The sequence below is a fragment of the Lasioglossum baleicum genome, chromosome 16 (assembly GCF_051020765.1).
Source record: "Lasioglossum baleicum chromosome 16, iyLasBale1, whole genome shotgun sequence".
Taxonomy (NCBI): domain Eukaryota; kingdom Metazoa; phylum Arthropoda; class Insecta; order Hymenoptera; family Halictidae; genus Lasioglossum; species Lasioglossum baleicum.
In genome coordinates, this window is record NC_134944.1 from 7723799 (window position 1) to 7740656 (window position 16858).

Genomic DNA, 16858 nt, shown 5'->3' on the forward strand with positions numbered 1-16858 from the left:
TCCTCCCGGTCGATCGCAGGCCTCGATATTTTAATAGTCCCGCGAGCTCTCTCTCTCTCTTTTCACCCCTCCTTCTTTGTCTCTCCGTTTTCAAGAGTTGGGCGGGGTCGCTTCCCCACGAAACTACCGGTTGAAGATGGAAAAAATTTTCTAACAAAATTTCGTTAAAACTTTAACACTCTCGAAACCGTTAGGAAAAATTCTATATTATTTTTATATTTCATCTTGTTGCAATTCGACAGAGCGAGAAACCAATCTCTGATCATTAGTATGTGGATCTTTATGCAAAATAAAAATTGTCTGCATCGATTACAGGACATGGAAACTGTATTGAATGTTATTTCTTCCCTTGATGATTTTAGAGGAGGACAGATCATCGTATATTGACATTTTCAATTTTTAAGATTTCCTTACAATTTTGAATCTCATCTACTCAATTTTGCTGTAAATGCTTAAGGATCCGAAGTATACTGATTATAGTTCATTGGAAGTCGCATTTTCATCATCGAAAAATGTAGGGGATGAAATCCGGAATATAATAGTAAGATTAATCCAGTTATTTCTTCCCTTAATAATTTTAATGGAGGAGAGATCGTATATTGACATTTTCAATTTTTAAAATTTCCTTACAATTTTGAATCTCATCTACTCAATTTTGCTGTAAATGCTTAAGGATCCGAAGTATACTGATTATAGTTCATTGGAAGTCGCATTTTCATCATCGAAAAATGTAGGGGATGAAATCCGGAATATAATAGTAAGATTAATCCAGTTATTTCTTCCCTTAATAATTTTAATGGAGGAGAGATCGTATATTGACATTTTCAATTTTCAAAATTTTCGTACAATTTTGAATCTTATCTACTCAATTTTGCTGTAACTGCATAAAGATCTGCAGTCTACTGATTATACTTCATTGGAAGTCTCATTTCCATCACTGAAAAATTTAGAGGATGAAATCCGAAGTAGTAAGATTAATCAAGTAAGTTATTTCCTCCCTTAATAATTTTAATAGAGGAAAGATCGTATATTGACATTTTCAATTTTAAAAACTTTCGTACAATTTTGAATCTCATCTCATCAATTTTGCTATAAATGCATAAACATCCGCAGCCCACTGATTATAGTTGATTGTAAATCGAATTTTCTGTGCGATCACCGGCGAATTTTGTGCACTTGTGGAAAAATCTAGGGGATGAAATCCGAAATAATTATTCAAGACCGTCAGTGCTATTAAAATTGTTAGAGAAGTACAGGACAATATTTATCCTGTCTGAAGCCACCGCTCTACAGTGGTCCTTCTAGATCCACGATTTCTCTTCGGAAAATCCTTCCGGGGGAATTTTTGCGAGACGAATCTCCTCGAGCAGATTTTCCAGGAGGGTTACTCAGCCCTTTCCCTCCCAGCATCGAAGACGGTTTTTCCTTTAGCTAATCGGCCGGTTTCAAGGAATCGCGTAGGCTCGAGGTTTCCGAAGGTCGGTATGCAAATGTCAGCAGAAGAGGGTGTCCGTTGTATTCCCCTGTCGACATTTGGTATTCATATCGCTTACCCGCGGTTGCAAAACCCGTCTTTTACGTCGGAGCACACGGAATAATACATAACAGAAGCCGAGGGAGCGGATCTATGGGACTCTGATAAATATTGCATGGTCCCGACCGACTTCCACCCTCGCTGTCGCCAGAATTTCCAGCATATTTCGCGCGGACACTTCTCTCGCTGGACCTGCACCATACCAAATAAATGATCCGCCATCTTATTGGACGAGCACGGTCTCTTTTGCTCGAAACTCTTTCGATTGCCACACGAAATTCCGTCGAACTCGAAAAATGCGACGTTGAAATGCGACCTAGAAACTCTACAGGTTTTCTGCAGAATCCTGTGCACATTTAACCTGTTCTAATTCCGTAAAAAACAATCCTACAACAATAAACTTGGCACGGTTTTGAACCTTGAAGATTCTACTTTCGCACGCCATTATTGATTCTCCTCTGAGATATTTTTATATGATGTAGCAGATGAGAAACTGAAGAGCAATTTTTACTAAAAAAATGCTACGAATTGAAACCTCTGTGAAAACATTAAAAAATTTTTCTCGCGAATGAATCTTCCACAGATTTGAAGATTGAAGCCTCCTCTTTGCAACGACACCTTAAAAATTTATGTACGATTCTTTTTCACTGATTTATGGAAGAAAAAGTAGGACCTGGTTCGATGCTGTAAAGTATTCACGCTTGTACCAAGGATGGTGGTATACCTACCATTCAAAATTCGATAAATCGGTTAGAAAACATCGTAGATCAAGTTTTAAGCACTCATTGGAAAGAGGAAGCTTCGATCTTTAAATCTACGGCGGTTTCAGTCGTGAGAAAAATTTTTCTACATTTCTACAGATGTTTCAAATTGTAACATTTTGGACCAGAAGAGTGTCTCTAGTTTTCCAGTCGCTGTATTCTGCAAAACTGTCTTGGACAAAAATTATCGATGGGTGGCGAAAGTAGAGGTTTCGAGCTTTGAAATAAGCGCAAGTTTATGTTCGTACGATTTCTTTTCACGAAATTACAGCTGTTCATATATCAACAATTTCTCGAGAATAATGTGCTGTCTGGATCCACTGTACAATTGTACTGTAATGTACGTTCACGAAACAATAGAATGCTTACGCTACGTTTCTCGCACATTCGGATGATAATTCTTCCACGTCAGACGGTCGTCGCATCAATTCCAAGAGAGACCAAGGTCCCGACGCCAACACCGACAGGAAGCTAACGTCTCTAATTAGATCTCCGCTGTTCTCTTTGGGAAAACGCGACGCAGTTTTAACGGGCGAGTGGTCGCTGAAAGATTCATAAGAAGCTGAACGAGGAGACACGAGTGTCCGTCGGTCCGGTAATAATTCCATTTGCGGGGGCGACGAAGGTCCTGCCACGTCGAATTGGAACGGGAAATATCCGGAGCGAGTCCGAGTATTATTTAATGGGAGAACTTCCGCCAGGAAATTACTCTAGACGCTGTGTCGAGGAATGAAGATCTATCGTTCTCCAAGCAGCTTTTGTAGATCACTTTTGTAGAAAGTAATTGTAAAATCTCGGGTGACTATACAAAAGAGTAGGAAAATAAATTCGTGCCGCTGAGCCGTCCGTTTCTTACGGGAACGCGGCACGAATCATCTGTTTCCGGGTAAGTAGTTTCGGACGGCTTGTAGTCAGACAGAGTCTAAATTGTTCCTGTTAGTTCCCCTATCTAGATATTCATATTAATTCCTATACATTCTTACAAATTCCTACAAATTCATATTAATTCCTATTAATTCGTACAAATTCATATTAATTCTTATAAATTCATATTAATTTCTACAAATTCATACAGATTCCTATAAATTCATATTAATTCCTACAAATTCATATTAGTTCATATTATATATATATATAATTCCAGAAATTCATATTAATTCTTATAAATTCTTACAAATTTTGTATTAATTCCTACAAATTTCTATAAATTTTTTTACGAATTCGTATTAATTTTTATAAATTCTTGCAATTTCAAATTAATTCCTATTTTACATTAATTCCTTTATATTTTCTTACATATTCCTATTAATTCCTATAAATTCATATTAATTCTTATAAATTCATATTAATTTCTACAAATTCATGCTGATTCCTATAAATTCATACTCCATTCCTATAAATTCATACTCATTCCTATAAATTCATACTCATTCCTACAAATTCATACTCATTCCTACACATTCATACTCATTCCTACAAATTCATACTCATTCCTACAAATTCATACTCATTCCTACACATTCATACTCATTCCTACAAATTCATACTCATTCCTACAAATTCATACTCATTCCTACAAATTCATACTCATTCCTACAAATTCATACTCATTCCTACAAATTCATATTGATTGCTATAAATTCTTAGAAATTCCAGAGAATTCCTACAAATATTCTATTAATTCCCCCATCATATTCGACACGGCCAACAAGAGGATCAAAACGGAACTGAACAACGAGTTAGCTCGTGTCTCCCAACAAATATAATAAAACTATAGAATATAACGACTAGTTGTGTGGCTCTCTCGTGTACCTTGCCACACAAACGAGATCTACTGACGTAACCGATGGAAACACACGGTTAATAATCGAAAATCCGTAGTAGAGGGAACAGAAGAATACGGAGCAAAAAGGAATCGAAGCAGCTTATTATAATACCAAAAGGGAACATTGTGAGCCGCCTGAAATCTGTTTAGCTGGCAGGGAATTGCGATAGAAAAAGGCAAGCGTGTCGGAGTTTCTAGCCAGGTTGTCGAGCACCGTTCCCGATAATTACCGCGCTGTAATTACCCGACCATAACGAGCCGACTTAACGTTGACGTATCGACGTTGTCTCTGCGTGTATGCGCGCCTGACGCCGCGACGGAGGCTCGGTACTCTGGACTGCAAGTTTCGATCATAATGGGTAACGCTAATTATGCTGAATGGCATTAGTTCTCGACACACGGGACACGTGCGAGCATGTCGGCGCACGCGCAACGACTCGACCCGACCGGCCTGATGCAGTTTACACTGTAACTAGCAGTTTGCACCTAATAATGCCAGACGCAATAACATCGGCATTATTGCCGACGGCGACGTGGCTTTTCGGAATAGACGATCAGAAACTTGCCATCTTTGCATTTTTGCCATGATGACAGTTTTTATTATTTTTGCTTGGAAAAAATTACATATATACTTGAAACACCCACAAACACATGTGCAAAATCCTGATACGAAAAGTTTGATAATTCTCTTGAAAAAAATGTTCGAAAATCAGAATACTCTTTAGACTTTATTTCTATAGAAACATTCCCACCCCTATAGCAATTCTGATTATTTTTACTTGGAAAAAATTACACATGTGCAAAATCCTGATACGTAAAGTTTGATAATTCTCTTGAAAAAAATTTTCGAAAATCGGAATACTCTTTAGACTTTATTTCTATAGAAACATTCCCACCCCTATAGCAATTCTGATTATTTTTACTTGGAAAAAATTACATATGCATTTCAAACACCCACAAACACATCTACAAAGTCCTGATACGAAAAGTTTGATAATTCTCCTGAAAAAAATTTTCGAAAATCGGAATACTCCTTAAACTTTATTTCTATGGAAACATTCCCACCCCTATAGCAATTTTGATTATTTTTACTAGGAAAAAATTACATATGCATTTCAAACATCCACAAACACATCTACAAAGTCCTGATACGAGAAGTTTGATAATTCTCTTGAAAAAAATTTTCGAAAATCGGAATACTCTTTAGACTTTATTTCTATAGAAACATTCCCACCCCTATAGCAATTCTGATTATTTTTACTTGGAAAAAATTACATATGCATTTCAAACACCCACAAACACATCTACAAAGTCCTGATACGAAAAGTTTGATAATTCTCCTGAAAAAAATTTTCGAAAATCGGAATACTCCTTAAACTTTATTTCTATGGAAACATTCCCACCCCTATAGCAATTTTGATTATTTTTACTAGGAAAAAATTACATATGCATTTCAAACATCCACAAACACATCTACAAAGTCCTGATACGAGAAGTTTGATAATTCTCTTGAAAAAAATTTTCGAAAATCGGAATACTCTTTAGACTTTATTTCTATAGAAACATTCCCACCCCTATAGCAATTCTGATTATTTTTACTTGGAAAAAATTACATATGCATTTCAAACACCCACAAACACATCTACAAAGTCCTGATACGAAAAGTTTGATAATTCTCCTGAAAAAAATTTTCGAAAATCGGAATACTCCTTAAACTTTATTTCTATGGAAACATTCCCACCCCTATAGCAATTTTGATTATTTTTACTAGGAAAAAATTACATATGCATTTCAAACATCCACAAACACATCTACAAAGTCCTGATACGAGAAGTTTGATAATTCTCTTGAAAAAAATTTTCGAAAATCGGAATACTCTTTAGACTTTATTTCTATAGAAACATTCCCACCCCTATAGCAATTCTGATTATTTTTACTTGGAAAAAATTACATATGCATTTCAAACACCCACAAACACATCTACAAAGTCCTGATACGAAAAGTTTGATAATTCTCCTGAAAAAAATTTTCGAAAATCGGAATACTCCTTAAACTTTATTTCTATGGAAACATTCCCACCCCTATAGCAATTTTGATTATTTTTACTAGGAAAAAATTACATATGCATTTCAAACATCCACAAACACATCTACAAAGTCCTGATACGAGAAGTTTGATAATTCTCTTGAAAAAAATTTTCGAAAATCGGAATACTCTTTAGACTTTATTTCTATAGAAACATTCCCACCCCTATAGCAATTCTGATTATTTTTACTTGGAAAAAATTACATATGCATTTCAAATATCCACAAACACATCTACAAAGTCCTGATACGAAAAGTTTGATAATTCTCTTGAAAAAAATTTTCGAAAATCGGGATACTCCTTAAACTTCACTTCTAAAGAAACATTGCCACCCCTATAGCAATTTTGATTATTTTTACTAGGAAAAAATTACATATGCATTTCAAACATCCACAAACACATCTACAAAGTCCTGATACGAAAAGTTTGATAATTCTCTTGAAAAAATTTTCGAAAGTCGGAATACTCCTCAAACTTTATTTCTAAAGAAACATTGCCACCCCTATAGCAATTTTGATTATTTTTCCTTGGAAAAAATTACATATGCATTTCAAACATCCACAAACACATCTACAAAGTCCTGATACGAGAAGTTTGATAATTCTCTTGAAAAAAATTTTCGAATATCGGAATACTCTTTAGACTTTATTTCTATAGAAACATTCCCACCCCTATAGCAATTTTGATTATTTTTACTTGGAAAAAATTACATATGCATTTCAAACACCCACAAACACATCTACAAAGTCCTGATACGAAAAGTTTGATAATTCTCCTGAAAAAAATTTTCGAAAATCGGAATACTCCTTAAACTTTATTTCTATGGAAACATTCCCACCCCTATAGCAATTTTGATTATTTTTCCTTGGAAAAAATTACATATGCATTTCAAACATCCACAAACACATCTACAAAGTCCTGATACGAGAAGTTTGATAATTCTCTTGAAAAAAATTTTCGAAAATCGGAATACTCTTTAGACTTTATTTCTATAGAAACATTCCCACCCCTATAGCAATTCTGATTATTTTTACTTGGAAAAAATTACATATGCATTTCAAACACCCACAAACACATCTACAAAGTCCTGATACGAAAAGTTTGATAATTCTCCTGAAAAAAATTTTCGAAAATCGGAATACTCCTTAAACTTTATTTCTATGGAAACATTCCCACCCCTATAGCAATTTTGATTATTTTTCCTTGGAAAAAATTACATATGCATTTCAAACATCCACAAACACATCTACAAAGTCCTGATACGAAAAGTTTGATAATTCTCTTGAAAAAAATTTTCGAAAATCGGGATACTCCTTAAACTTCATTTCTAAAGAAACATTGCCACCCCTATAGCAATTTTGATTATTTTTACTAGGAAAAAATTACATATGCATTTCAAACATCCACAAACACATCTACAAAATCCTGATACGAGAAGTTGAGCGGTTCTTCTGGAAATAATTTTCGAAAATCAATATACCCCTGGAAATTTATTCCTAAAGGGGTAACGGTGATCGATAGCGCTTCTATAGCAAAGCTTCTGCACCGTGTACGGTCACGACGATTACGCAGCGTATTTACCGATGTGTATCGGACAGTTCCTTGGACTAATTCGATCGATGTTGACTTTGCTGTTACAGTTGGACAGGTTCAAAGAGCCACCGGCGTTCGGCCCCATGTGCGACCTGCTTTGGTCCGACCCGCTCGAGGACTTCGGCAACGAGAAGAACGCGGACCACTTCTCCCATAATAGCGTCAGGGGTTGTTCGTACTTTTATAGGTGAGAGACTGCCTTTCTTTTCCTACACACGTCTTGCACGGAAGAACTCCGAGTCTTTTGCGCGAACGTGACGGAACCTCCCATCTTTTCAATTTAGTGCAAATATTCGGTCGAAACGAAGCTGGAAATACGATGAAAATTTATTTGGAATTTAGTGATCAGCTTCAGTGAAACAATTTCACGTTTCTGAAAGAATTGCGTTCACTCCTGCATGAATTATTGTCTCCGGCTGAGATTTATGAGCAATTTTTCGAAATTAAATTCAACCAAACCCAAAAAAGAAACACGTCAGAGCGTCGGCGAAACGAATTTACAGTGTCGAGCTCGAGCGCTATTTTCCAGCAGAAAAATTATCATTCGTGGTCGGGAACGTGCCTCGATAGGTGTGAAAAATTTCGAAAATTTTCCTCGAGCCGTTTCCTCTAAAAAAATTCCCAAAGTTCTCATCCTCAACCAGCATCCCTAAACGAAAGAAAGCGATTTTTCCGAGTGAAAGGAAAGAATTCTTCGATTTTTGCGTGCCCTCTAGCGATAGGGGGTTGCGAGGGGGTTGGACCGGGATGTGTTTGAAGCGTTCTATCGGTTCGATTCGAAACCCATGTCCCGGACAAAGGAGCATCGGCGTGGAAGGGGAAAGAAGGGGCGGCGCTGGGTCGCGCGACAATTGTTATTAATTTCCCCGGATAGAGCGGAAGAGGACGAGGTTGCGCGGGGTTGTCTGGGGAGGGGTGTGGCGTGGCAGATAGAGGGTGAACTTCCGGTGAAACTTGTCCCGAAGTTGGCTCGTTTCGCGTCGCGCGATCGCGGCCACCCGCTTCCGACCGCTTCGCGGGACAAACGACCGGCTAATTACTCGTTGAATGGGATAACGACAAAAAAGGAGGCAGACATTCCCGAAAGTGTGATGGCGGTGTGTGAATGAGAACCGAGCGAGAAGCGTTTTTTCGGTGGAAACGCGCGCGAGCGCGGCTGAAAGGAACGAAAATATTTTTCCCGACGTCCACTCGTCGGTTTTTCGAGATCCGACGCGTCGATTGCCGATAACAGCGCCGAATGAACGTTTCGGCTCTTCCTCTGCCTCCCGGGACTTTTATTTTCAGCAGAATCCTTCGTGCGACCGGATAATAGAGGAATTTCGCTCGGCACGGACGATCGTTTCCGTGCTTTTTTAATTCGATTCGCGGTACCGAGGTGTCCGAACTTAATTTGGAAATGTAGACAAATGTACAGGATAATTCAAACTATTGAGTTGGCAAGAAAGTAATCTCGGTATTTTAAGGTGAAATGAAAGCCAATTTTTTTACTCGAGCAATAAACTCTTTAATCAACAAAATATTTTCCATTACGTTCGATGATCTTCTGCCATCTTTCTGGTAGATTCATAATTCCGCGCTGGTAAAACTTCTTATCATCATCAGAGAATGTTTTACCATTCAAAGAGTTTTGTAAACTTCGCAGCAAATGGTAATCTGATGGTGCAATGTCCGGGCTACATGGTGGATGTGACATCACTTGTATTATCAAAGATACGTGTGGCAAAACACAATGGTAAAACATTCACTGATAATGACAACCTGAAATCGCACTTTTTGATCAGTTTTTTGCCGATAAGGACCAGAGGTTTCATGAGCGCGGAATTATGAAGCTATCAGAAATATGGCGAAGGATCATCGAACACAATGAAAAATATTTTACTGATCAAAGTTCATTGCTTGAATAGAAAAATTCGGTTTTATTTCACCTCAATATTTTGTTAACTGTCAAATTTTTCGGCCACATCCTAGTACCTTTCTACGTAGACTAGCGAGGAGAATCGATTGTATGAAAAAAATTTAGCCACTCATTTAAAAAAATGTCGATGACCTTTATACGACCTTGATCTGATCGCTGCTCCTCCAGCTAGGGAAATATGATCGACACTATCTCGTAGCTCCGTAGAAGCCATTCATCTTTTCCCGGTAACATTATTTTCTAACTTCAAGCGGAAATTTTAAAATTTCCTGGATCAGCCTGTAGACTGAATAGCAGAATTCCAGATAATTTTTAATAGTTAAACCGCACGAAGTCCAAGGAAATTGAATCTTGTCATTTGTGTAACTAGACTGCTCTTTATGCGAAACAGAAATTGTTTGCTGGGTTTGCAAGAGACAGGGGGCAAATGGAAACGTCACTTTTTAATCATTTTAATACACTGGAGGCGATTCACTGATTTTTTAAATCCTTTTAACATTTTTACTTGAGTTACAGTGTTTACCTGTCACCTTGCATATAAATGTATAAAATGCAGTCTACTTTATAAGGGAACATGGAACAGTTACTTTTGAGGCTCGATAAGGGTTTGATGTTAATATTCGATGTCGGGCCGTTGACAAATTAATTTCGGACATCTCGAAGCTCGTTTCCGTCGATCGATTAATTAGGAAGCTAGAAAACCCGCGTATCGCACGGACCAACGCAGCGCAGCAAGTAGTTGCCAGCGCTGATTCGACGCGGTCCGACCATACACGTGACTCTTCCACTGAATTCGAACAATTACGCGACCAGCTGATTAACTATGTTTACAGGACACGATTTCGTAACCCGGTCCGATCCCGTCGATAATTTCTTCGGCTAATGAAGAGGAATCGTGCCTTGTTTAAATTCGCTCGACGCTCGAAACGAACCTCCATTACCGGAATCGATCTGGTCCGACCTAGCGCGGACTCGTACCACTAAAATCGCGTCCTGTTATCGCTCTGCAGCAACAAAACATTTTTCGATCTCTCTCGCGTGACAACCTTACAGATATTAATTTATTAAAGATCAAATGGGACTTCTCTGGACCGACAATTAATTTATTTATGGCCGCACAACGATAAGGCTCCTAATCTAGGCTACCCTCGACTGCTTCTCGAGAGTTGGGGGTGTTCACATAGCATTTTGACACAATTAAAAAATGTAATAAATTAATAAGCCCATAGCTAGTGCAATGGAGGCTTGAAAGCCATATAATGTAGGCCCAAGGCTTCCCTCAACTGCTCCTCAAGAGTTGGAGGCGTTCACATATGTTTTTAACACAGTCAAAAAATTTAATAAAGTAGTTCAGATTAAGGCCAGTTCTCATACTGCCACAGTGACTTCGCTGAACCAACAATTAATTTATTTATAGTCGCACAACGATGGTAGGGCTCCCAATCTAGGCCTAGAGCTACCATCAATTGCTCCTCAAGACTTGGAGGTGTTCACGAAGGTTTTTAACACAATTATAAAATATAATTAATTAATTATGCCCACAGTGTGTTCTAAATGCAATGTAGATTTCCTTGATGCAGCAGATAATTTATTCATCAACGTATAATGAAGGTAGGGCTCCCAATCTAGGCCCAAGGCTTCCCTCAACTGCTCCTTAAAAGTTGAAGGCGTTCACATAAGTTTTTAACACAGTCAAAAAATTTAATAAAGTAGTTCAGATTAAGGCCAGTTCTCATACTGCCACAGTGACTTCGCTGAACCAACAATTAATTTATTTATAGTCGCACAACGATGGTAGGGCTCCCAATCTAGGCCTAGAGCTACCATCAATTGCTCCTCAAGACTTGGAGGTGTTCACGAAGGTTTTTATCACAATTAAAAAATATAATTAATTAATTAAGCCCACAGTGTGTTCTAAATGCAATGTAGATTTCCTTGATGCAGCAGATAATTTATTCATGAACGTATAATGAAGGTGTAGGGCTCCCAATCCAGGACTAGGACACAGCATTCCTTCCTCTCGCTCGGGAACCGCTTCCTTAATCATTGCCACGGTGTGAACGGTGCCTAATGGTCGTTAGCGACCTTGCCTCTACCTTGGCTCGGCCGTTTCTCACGGTCCTTGGCCAGGTCAGTTATAGGCGCGCGAAACAGGTCGGTCGTCTGACGTCTACCGGTTAATTTGTTTACACGAACGCCGTGGACGCCGACGCCAGGCGTCGTCGGTGCGCGCCCCTCCCACGACGCGATCCTAGCACGAACATCAGAAATTATTGAAAAACTGCCGTCATTCTCCGAACGAACTTCGATGCTTTTCCGATACTATTTTTAGTTCGAAATGACACCGGCTCGTTTCAGCAATTTTCATGCAAACATTTCGTAGAGTATTTTAAACAAATTCTTCCGGTGCAAATTTTACTAATTATTAGATTGTCAATTTTAAACGAATTCTTCTGCAAGTTACAATTTTAAACTAATTTTGTTGCAAGTTATACCATTTTTAACAAATTCTTTTCAAGTTACAATTTTATATAAATTTTTTGCAAGTTACGATTTTCAATAAGGTTTTTGCAAGTTACAATTTTGAAAAAGGTTCTTGCAAGTTACAATTTTGAAAAAGGCTTTTGCAAGTTACAATTTTGAAAAAGGTTTTTGCAAGTTACAATTTTGAAAAAGGTTTTTGCAAGTTACAATTTTGGAAAAGGTTTTTTCAAGTTACAATTGTGAAAAAGGTTTTTGCAAGTTACAATTTTGAAAAAGGTTCTTGCAAGTTACAATTTTGAAAAAGGCTTTTGCAAGTTACAATTTTGAAAAAGGTTTTTGCAAGTTACAATTTTGAAAAAGGTTTTTGCAAGTTACAATTTTGAAAAAGGTTTTTGCAAGTTACAATTTTGGAAAAGGTTTTTTCAAGTTACAATTGTGAAAAAGGTTTTTGCAAGTTACAATTTTGAAAAAGGTTCTTGCAAGTTACAATTTTGAAAAAGGCTTTTGCAAGTTACAATTGTGAAAAAGGTTTTTGCAAGTTACAATTTTGAAAAAGGTTCTTGCAAGTTACAATTTTGAAAAAGGCTTTTGCAAGTTACAATTTTGAAAAAGGTTTTTGCAAGTTACAATTTTGAAAAAGGTTTTTGCAAGTTACAATTTTGGAAAAGGTTTTTTCAAGTTACAATTGTGAAAAAGGTTTTTGCAAGTTACAATTTTGAAAAAGGTTCTTGCAAGTTACAATTTTGAAAAAGGCTTTTGCAAGTTACAATTTTGAAAAAGGTTTTCGCAAGTTACAATTTTGAAAGAGGTTTTTGCAAGTTACAATTTTGAAAGAGGTTTTTGCAAGTTACAATTTTAAACAAATTTTTTGCAAATTACGATTTTCGTGGGATACTTTAGAAAAATCGGAAAATTTTTAGAAAAATGTGCCACGTCGACTGAGCGAGTCCTCGTAGTCCTCGGAAAAATGATGGCGGGGCGAAATCGAAGGACGACGCGAGTTTCAGCAAGGTTCTCGTCGGAAGTTCGGTGCGAAGGCGGCTTAAAACGGTCTCGAGAATGTTGCGAGCTTAGGCCTCGGCACGCGAGGTTGCACGCGAAATTTTCGCGATAACTCTGCCCCTCTTTCTCTCTCTTACTCGCTTTCGCTCGGCTTTCTCGCCGAGTAATTTTATCCAGAAGCGAGGCGAGGCGATCGAACGCGCGATAACAGAACCACGGGCCGAGCATTTAGAAATTATAATGCGCCTCCCCCCGATAAATCATCATCATCTGACGGGGGTCATCTCGCGGATCGATCCACTCGAATTCAATTCATCGGCTCGGGCCACCTGAAGCCGCGGTGAATTAATTGAAACCGCCTGACTGAGACAAATTTCCCGCGGAACTCCTTCGTCAAACTGTCGGAGCAATTCTTCGAGAAATTGCGTTGATGGCACCAAACATACAAATGAATCTGCACCGTTTAGTGCAAATGTAATTACTTTATGGAATTAAATCGTTTAGAAATAGTCTCTTCTGTTAGACTGCTTTGATTACTTGCTATTCCATTTTGAACGACATTCGGATTAAACTTCTCTTTACGGGACCAAAAATATTAGACTTTTTTCAATATAATGCCGTAGATTTCGACGAAGAAATTCCAGAAATCCAAGTTTAACGTTAGGAATTCACTGGTTAAAAAGTTGTGGGTGTTTAGATATGGCGGCGCTCTTATCTCTCATAATCGCTTAAAATCGCTCAACTTTAGACACGCATAACTTTCGAACCAGTGAGTTCCTAACATTAAAACTCGGATTTTCGGGATTTCCTCCTCAAAATCTACAGGAATACAGAAAAAGAAGTCGAAATTATCGGCCCCCTGAAGCGAAGTTCAACCTATTTTCAGCGCTATTTTGTTCCGTTGAAATTATTTCAGAAATGAGAACGGTTGTCGACAGAGGGACTTCCACATTTGATAAAAATTCGATATTGCGATGATTGTAAAGGGTTAATAGAAATCGGTGCAGCACCGCGCGGTGTCTCCTGGAAATTGATGCGATTCGACGCGTACAATGGGAACGCGCACCGGTATTTCAATCCGGCGTCGCGTTTTCGCGATCGAACTTCAATTGAAATTTCAGAATTTCATTTTCGCGTGCTCCGGAGAGCGATGTTCGAGTAAATCCCTGGGGGTTCTCTGCCGCGACGGTTTCCACAGAGAGAATGAGAGGAAGAGAGCGAGAGAGAGAGATAGTCGTCGAATTTACGGGAAACAAGTGGTTCTCGGTTGTATTTGAATATTTGAACTTTTAATCCGCCGCCTCGGGAGGCGCGGCACAATAAAGCCGGCCGCGATAAATCAGTTCGCGGCTCGCATAATTCATCGCGAATTACGGAATCCACGATGAAGCCGGACGATAAATCATTTCCGGTTAGCCGTGTCGGTCGAGAGCTTCGCCGTTCCTTCCCGCGAAAGGCGAGGCTTGTCGAACGGCAAAAACACCCTCTCCGATTAATTTCCATCATCCACCGACACATTCTCTTCGTACGTGTGCTCGGGTTTAATCCGCCGCTACAGTGATTAGAACTTCTTTATCACCGGACAAGAATGGCGAGATCCAGGCCGGTCTCTCGAGGAAGCATTCGAATTGAAATTCCACTTGGAGTTGGATCGTGTGTCCCGGGCGAGCAAGCGAAGTTAATGTGTTCAGCAGGATTGACCGGTTCCGAGCCGGAAGACGCATTTAATTTTAGACGAGAGGGGCCAGCCTCCGGTCGTCGAGCTGTGAATTTTACGGCGACTTTTACCGCGAGAATTATTCCCGGCCGATCGTAAAACCGGGAGACGGTGCCCGACCGTTATGGCCCACGACGGAGTTACGATCGTTCAGCTTTAACATTAATTGCCGCTCCAAAGTAACCGGAACCGTTTCCTTGATGATAATTTTTTTTTTTTTGTTATTCTCTCGATGCGGGGGAAAACAGTCACTCTTGAGGAGCAGTCGAAGGAAGCCCTAGGCCTATATTGGGAGCCCTAGTCGTAGATTGGGAGCTCTAGTCATATTTTAGCCCTAGATTGCGAGTCTTAGGCCTACCCTCGGCCGAGATTGGGACCTCTAGGCCTAACCTAGGCCTAAATTAGAAGCACTAGGCCTATATTGGGAGCCCTAGTCATAGATTGGGAGCCCTAGTCATATTTTAGCCCTAGATTGCGAGTCTTAGGCCTACCCTAGGCCTATATAGACCTATATTGGAAGCCCTAGGCCTATATTGGGGGCCCTAGTCCTAGATTGGGAGCCCTAGCATCTATATGCCTAGATTGGGAGTCCTACGCCTAGATTAGAAGCCTTAGGCCTATATTGGGAGCCCTAGGCCTATTCTAGCCCAAGATTGCGAGCTTTAGGCCCACCTTCAGCCTAGAGTGGGATCCCTAGGCCTACCCTAGGCCTAAATTAGAAGCACTAGACCTATATTGGGATTCCTAGTCCTATATTGGGAGCCCTAGCCACAGATTGGAATCCATATGCCCCGATTGCGAGCCCTATCTTCGCTGCATGACTGTGTATAAATTATTTCTTCCTTACAAGAAGCCTCCAGTCCACGTACAACACTTCCCTTAATGAATTTATTATATTTTTTAAATGTCTGAGAACCCTCTAATCTCTGAAGAGGAGTCTGAGGAAGCCTCAGAGAGTCCCGTCTCTGTCACACGGTTATAAACAAATTTGTAGGTCCTGAAGGTCCTGTTTGAGCTGAAGAAAGTCACAATTATTTTTTGAACGTAGAAACCGTTCTTCGGGTCCTGTGACCTCTGAAGGACTAGGGTTAGAATTGTAGCTGACCTAAGCTTGCGACTGGTCCAGAGCACCTTGGAGAGTTGATATCCGTTCGGAAGTTGCCAGGCGTTTACGAGGATGGAATAAAACCTTGAAGAGCTGCAGGTCCGGGCGTTACACAGCGGTGTCGAGGATTTACGAGGTCTTATGGGGGGTTAGAACGTGGGAAACGGGCGAAGTATCGCGTAACGGCTTCTTTATAGCACCGTGGCCATTACGGAATTGCTCTGGAGTCGCGTGGGATCTCGCGAATATTATGATCCCGCTTCCTCATTTTGTGATTGCGCTCCTGGAACGTTCTCTCTCTCCTCCGAGAAACCTCTCAATTTTTGACAAAGAATTCTCCTGAAAAAATTCTTACAGATCACTTTCAGTGGAATTAACCCTTTGCACTCGAAAAATTCCCTTATCGCAATTCGAAAATTGCTGAAAAATACATGTGCACGCCATTTCATATGCCTAACATTGTGAAAATCGTGTAGTATGATAATGTTCTGAAGTCGGGATAACATCGAGTGCAAAGGGGTGAGTCGATCACTGTGATTCAGGATTCAATTCCGTGGATTGTGTTCGCAGTTACGCGGCGTGCTGCGACTTCCTGCAGAACAACAACCTCCTCAGCATCATCAGGGCACACGAGGCGCAGGACGCAGGGTACCGCATGTACCGGAAATCCCAGACGACGGGCTTCCCATCGCTAATTACCATCTTCAGCGCGCCCAACTACCTAGACGTTTACAACAACAAGGTAAGGATCAAGCTCTCGCGCCTCTTGGAAACAGCTGTTTCATTACTATTGTCGGCTCGTTATGGATCCTCCCGCATTCATCGCCCCTCCGA

General features: G+C 39.6%; 1 protein-coding gene across 7 annotated transcripts in view; it reads left to right on the plus strand.

Moving 5' to 3' along the window:
* Window positions 1–16858, plus strand: part of LOC143216891 (uncharacterized) — a 138002-nt gene that overhangs the window by 77919 nt on the left and 43225 nt on the right. For all 7 annotated transcript variants that reach the window (XM_076440456.1, XM_076440451.1, XM_076440452.1 and 4 more), the window contains 2 exons: window positions 7846–7985; window positions 16595–16766. In XM_076440456.1, coding sequence (XP_076296571.1) covers window positions 7846–7985; window positions 16595–16766 — 312 coding nt within the window. The remainder of the gene's footprint in view (window positions 1–7845; window positions 7986–16594; window positions 16767–16858) is intronic.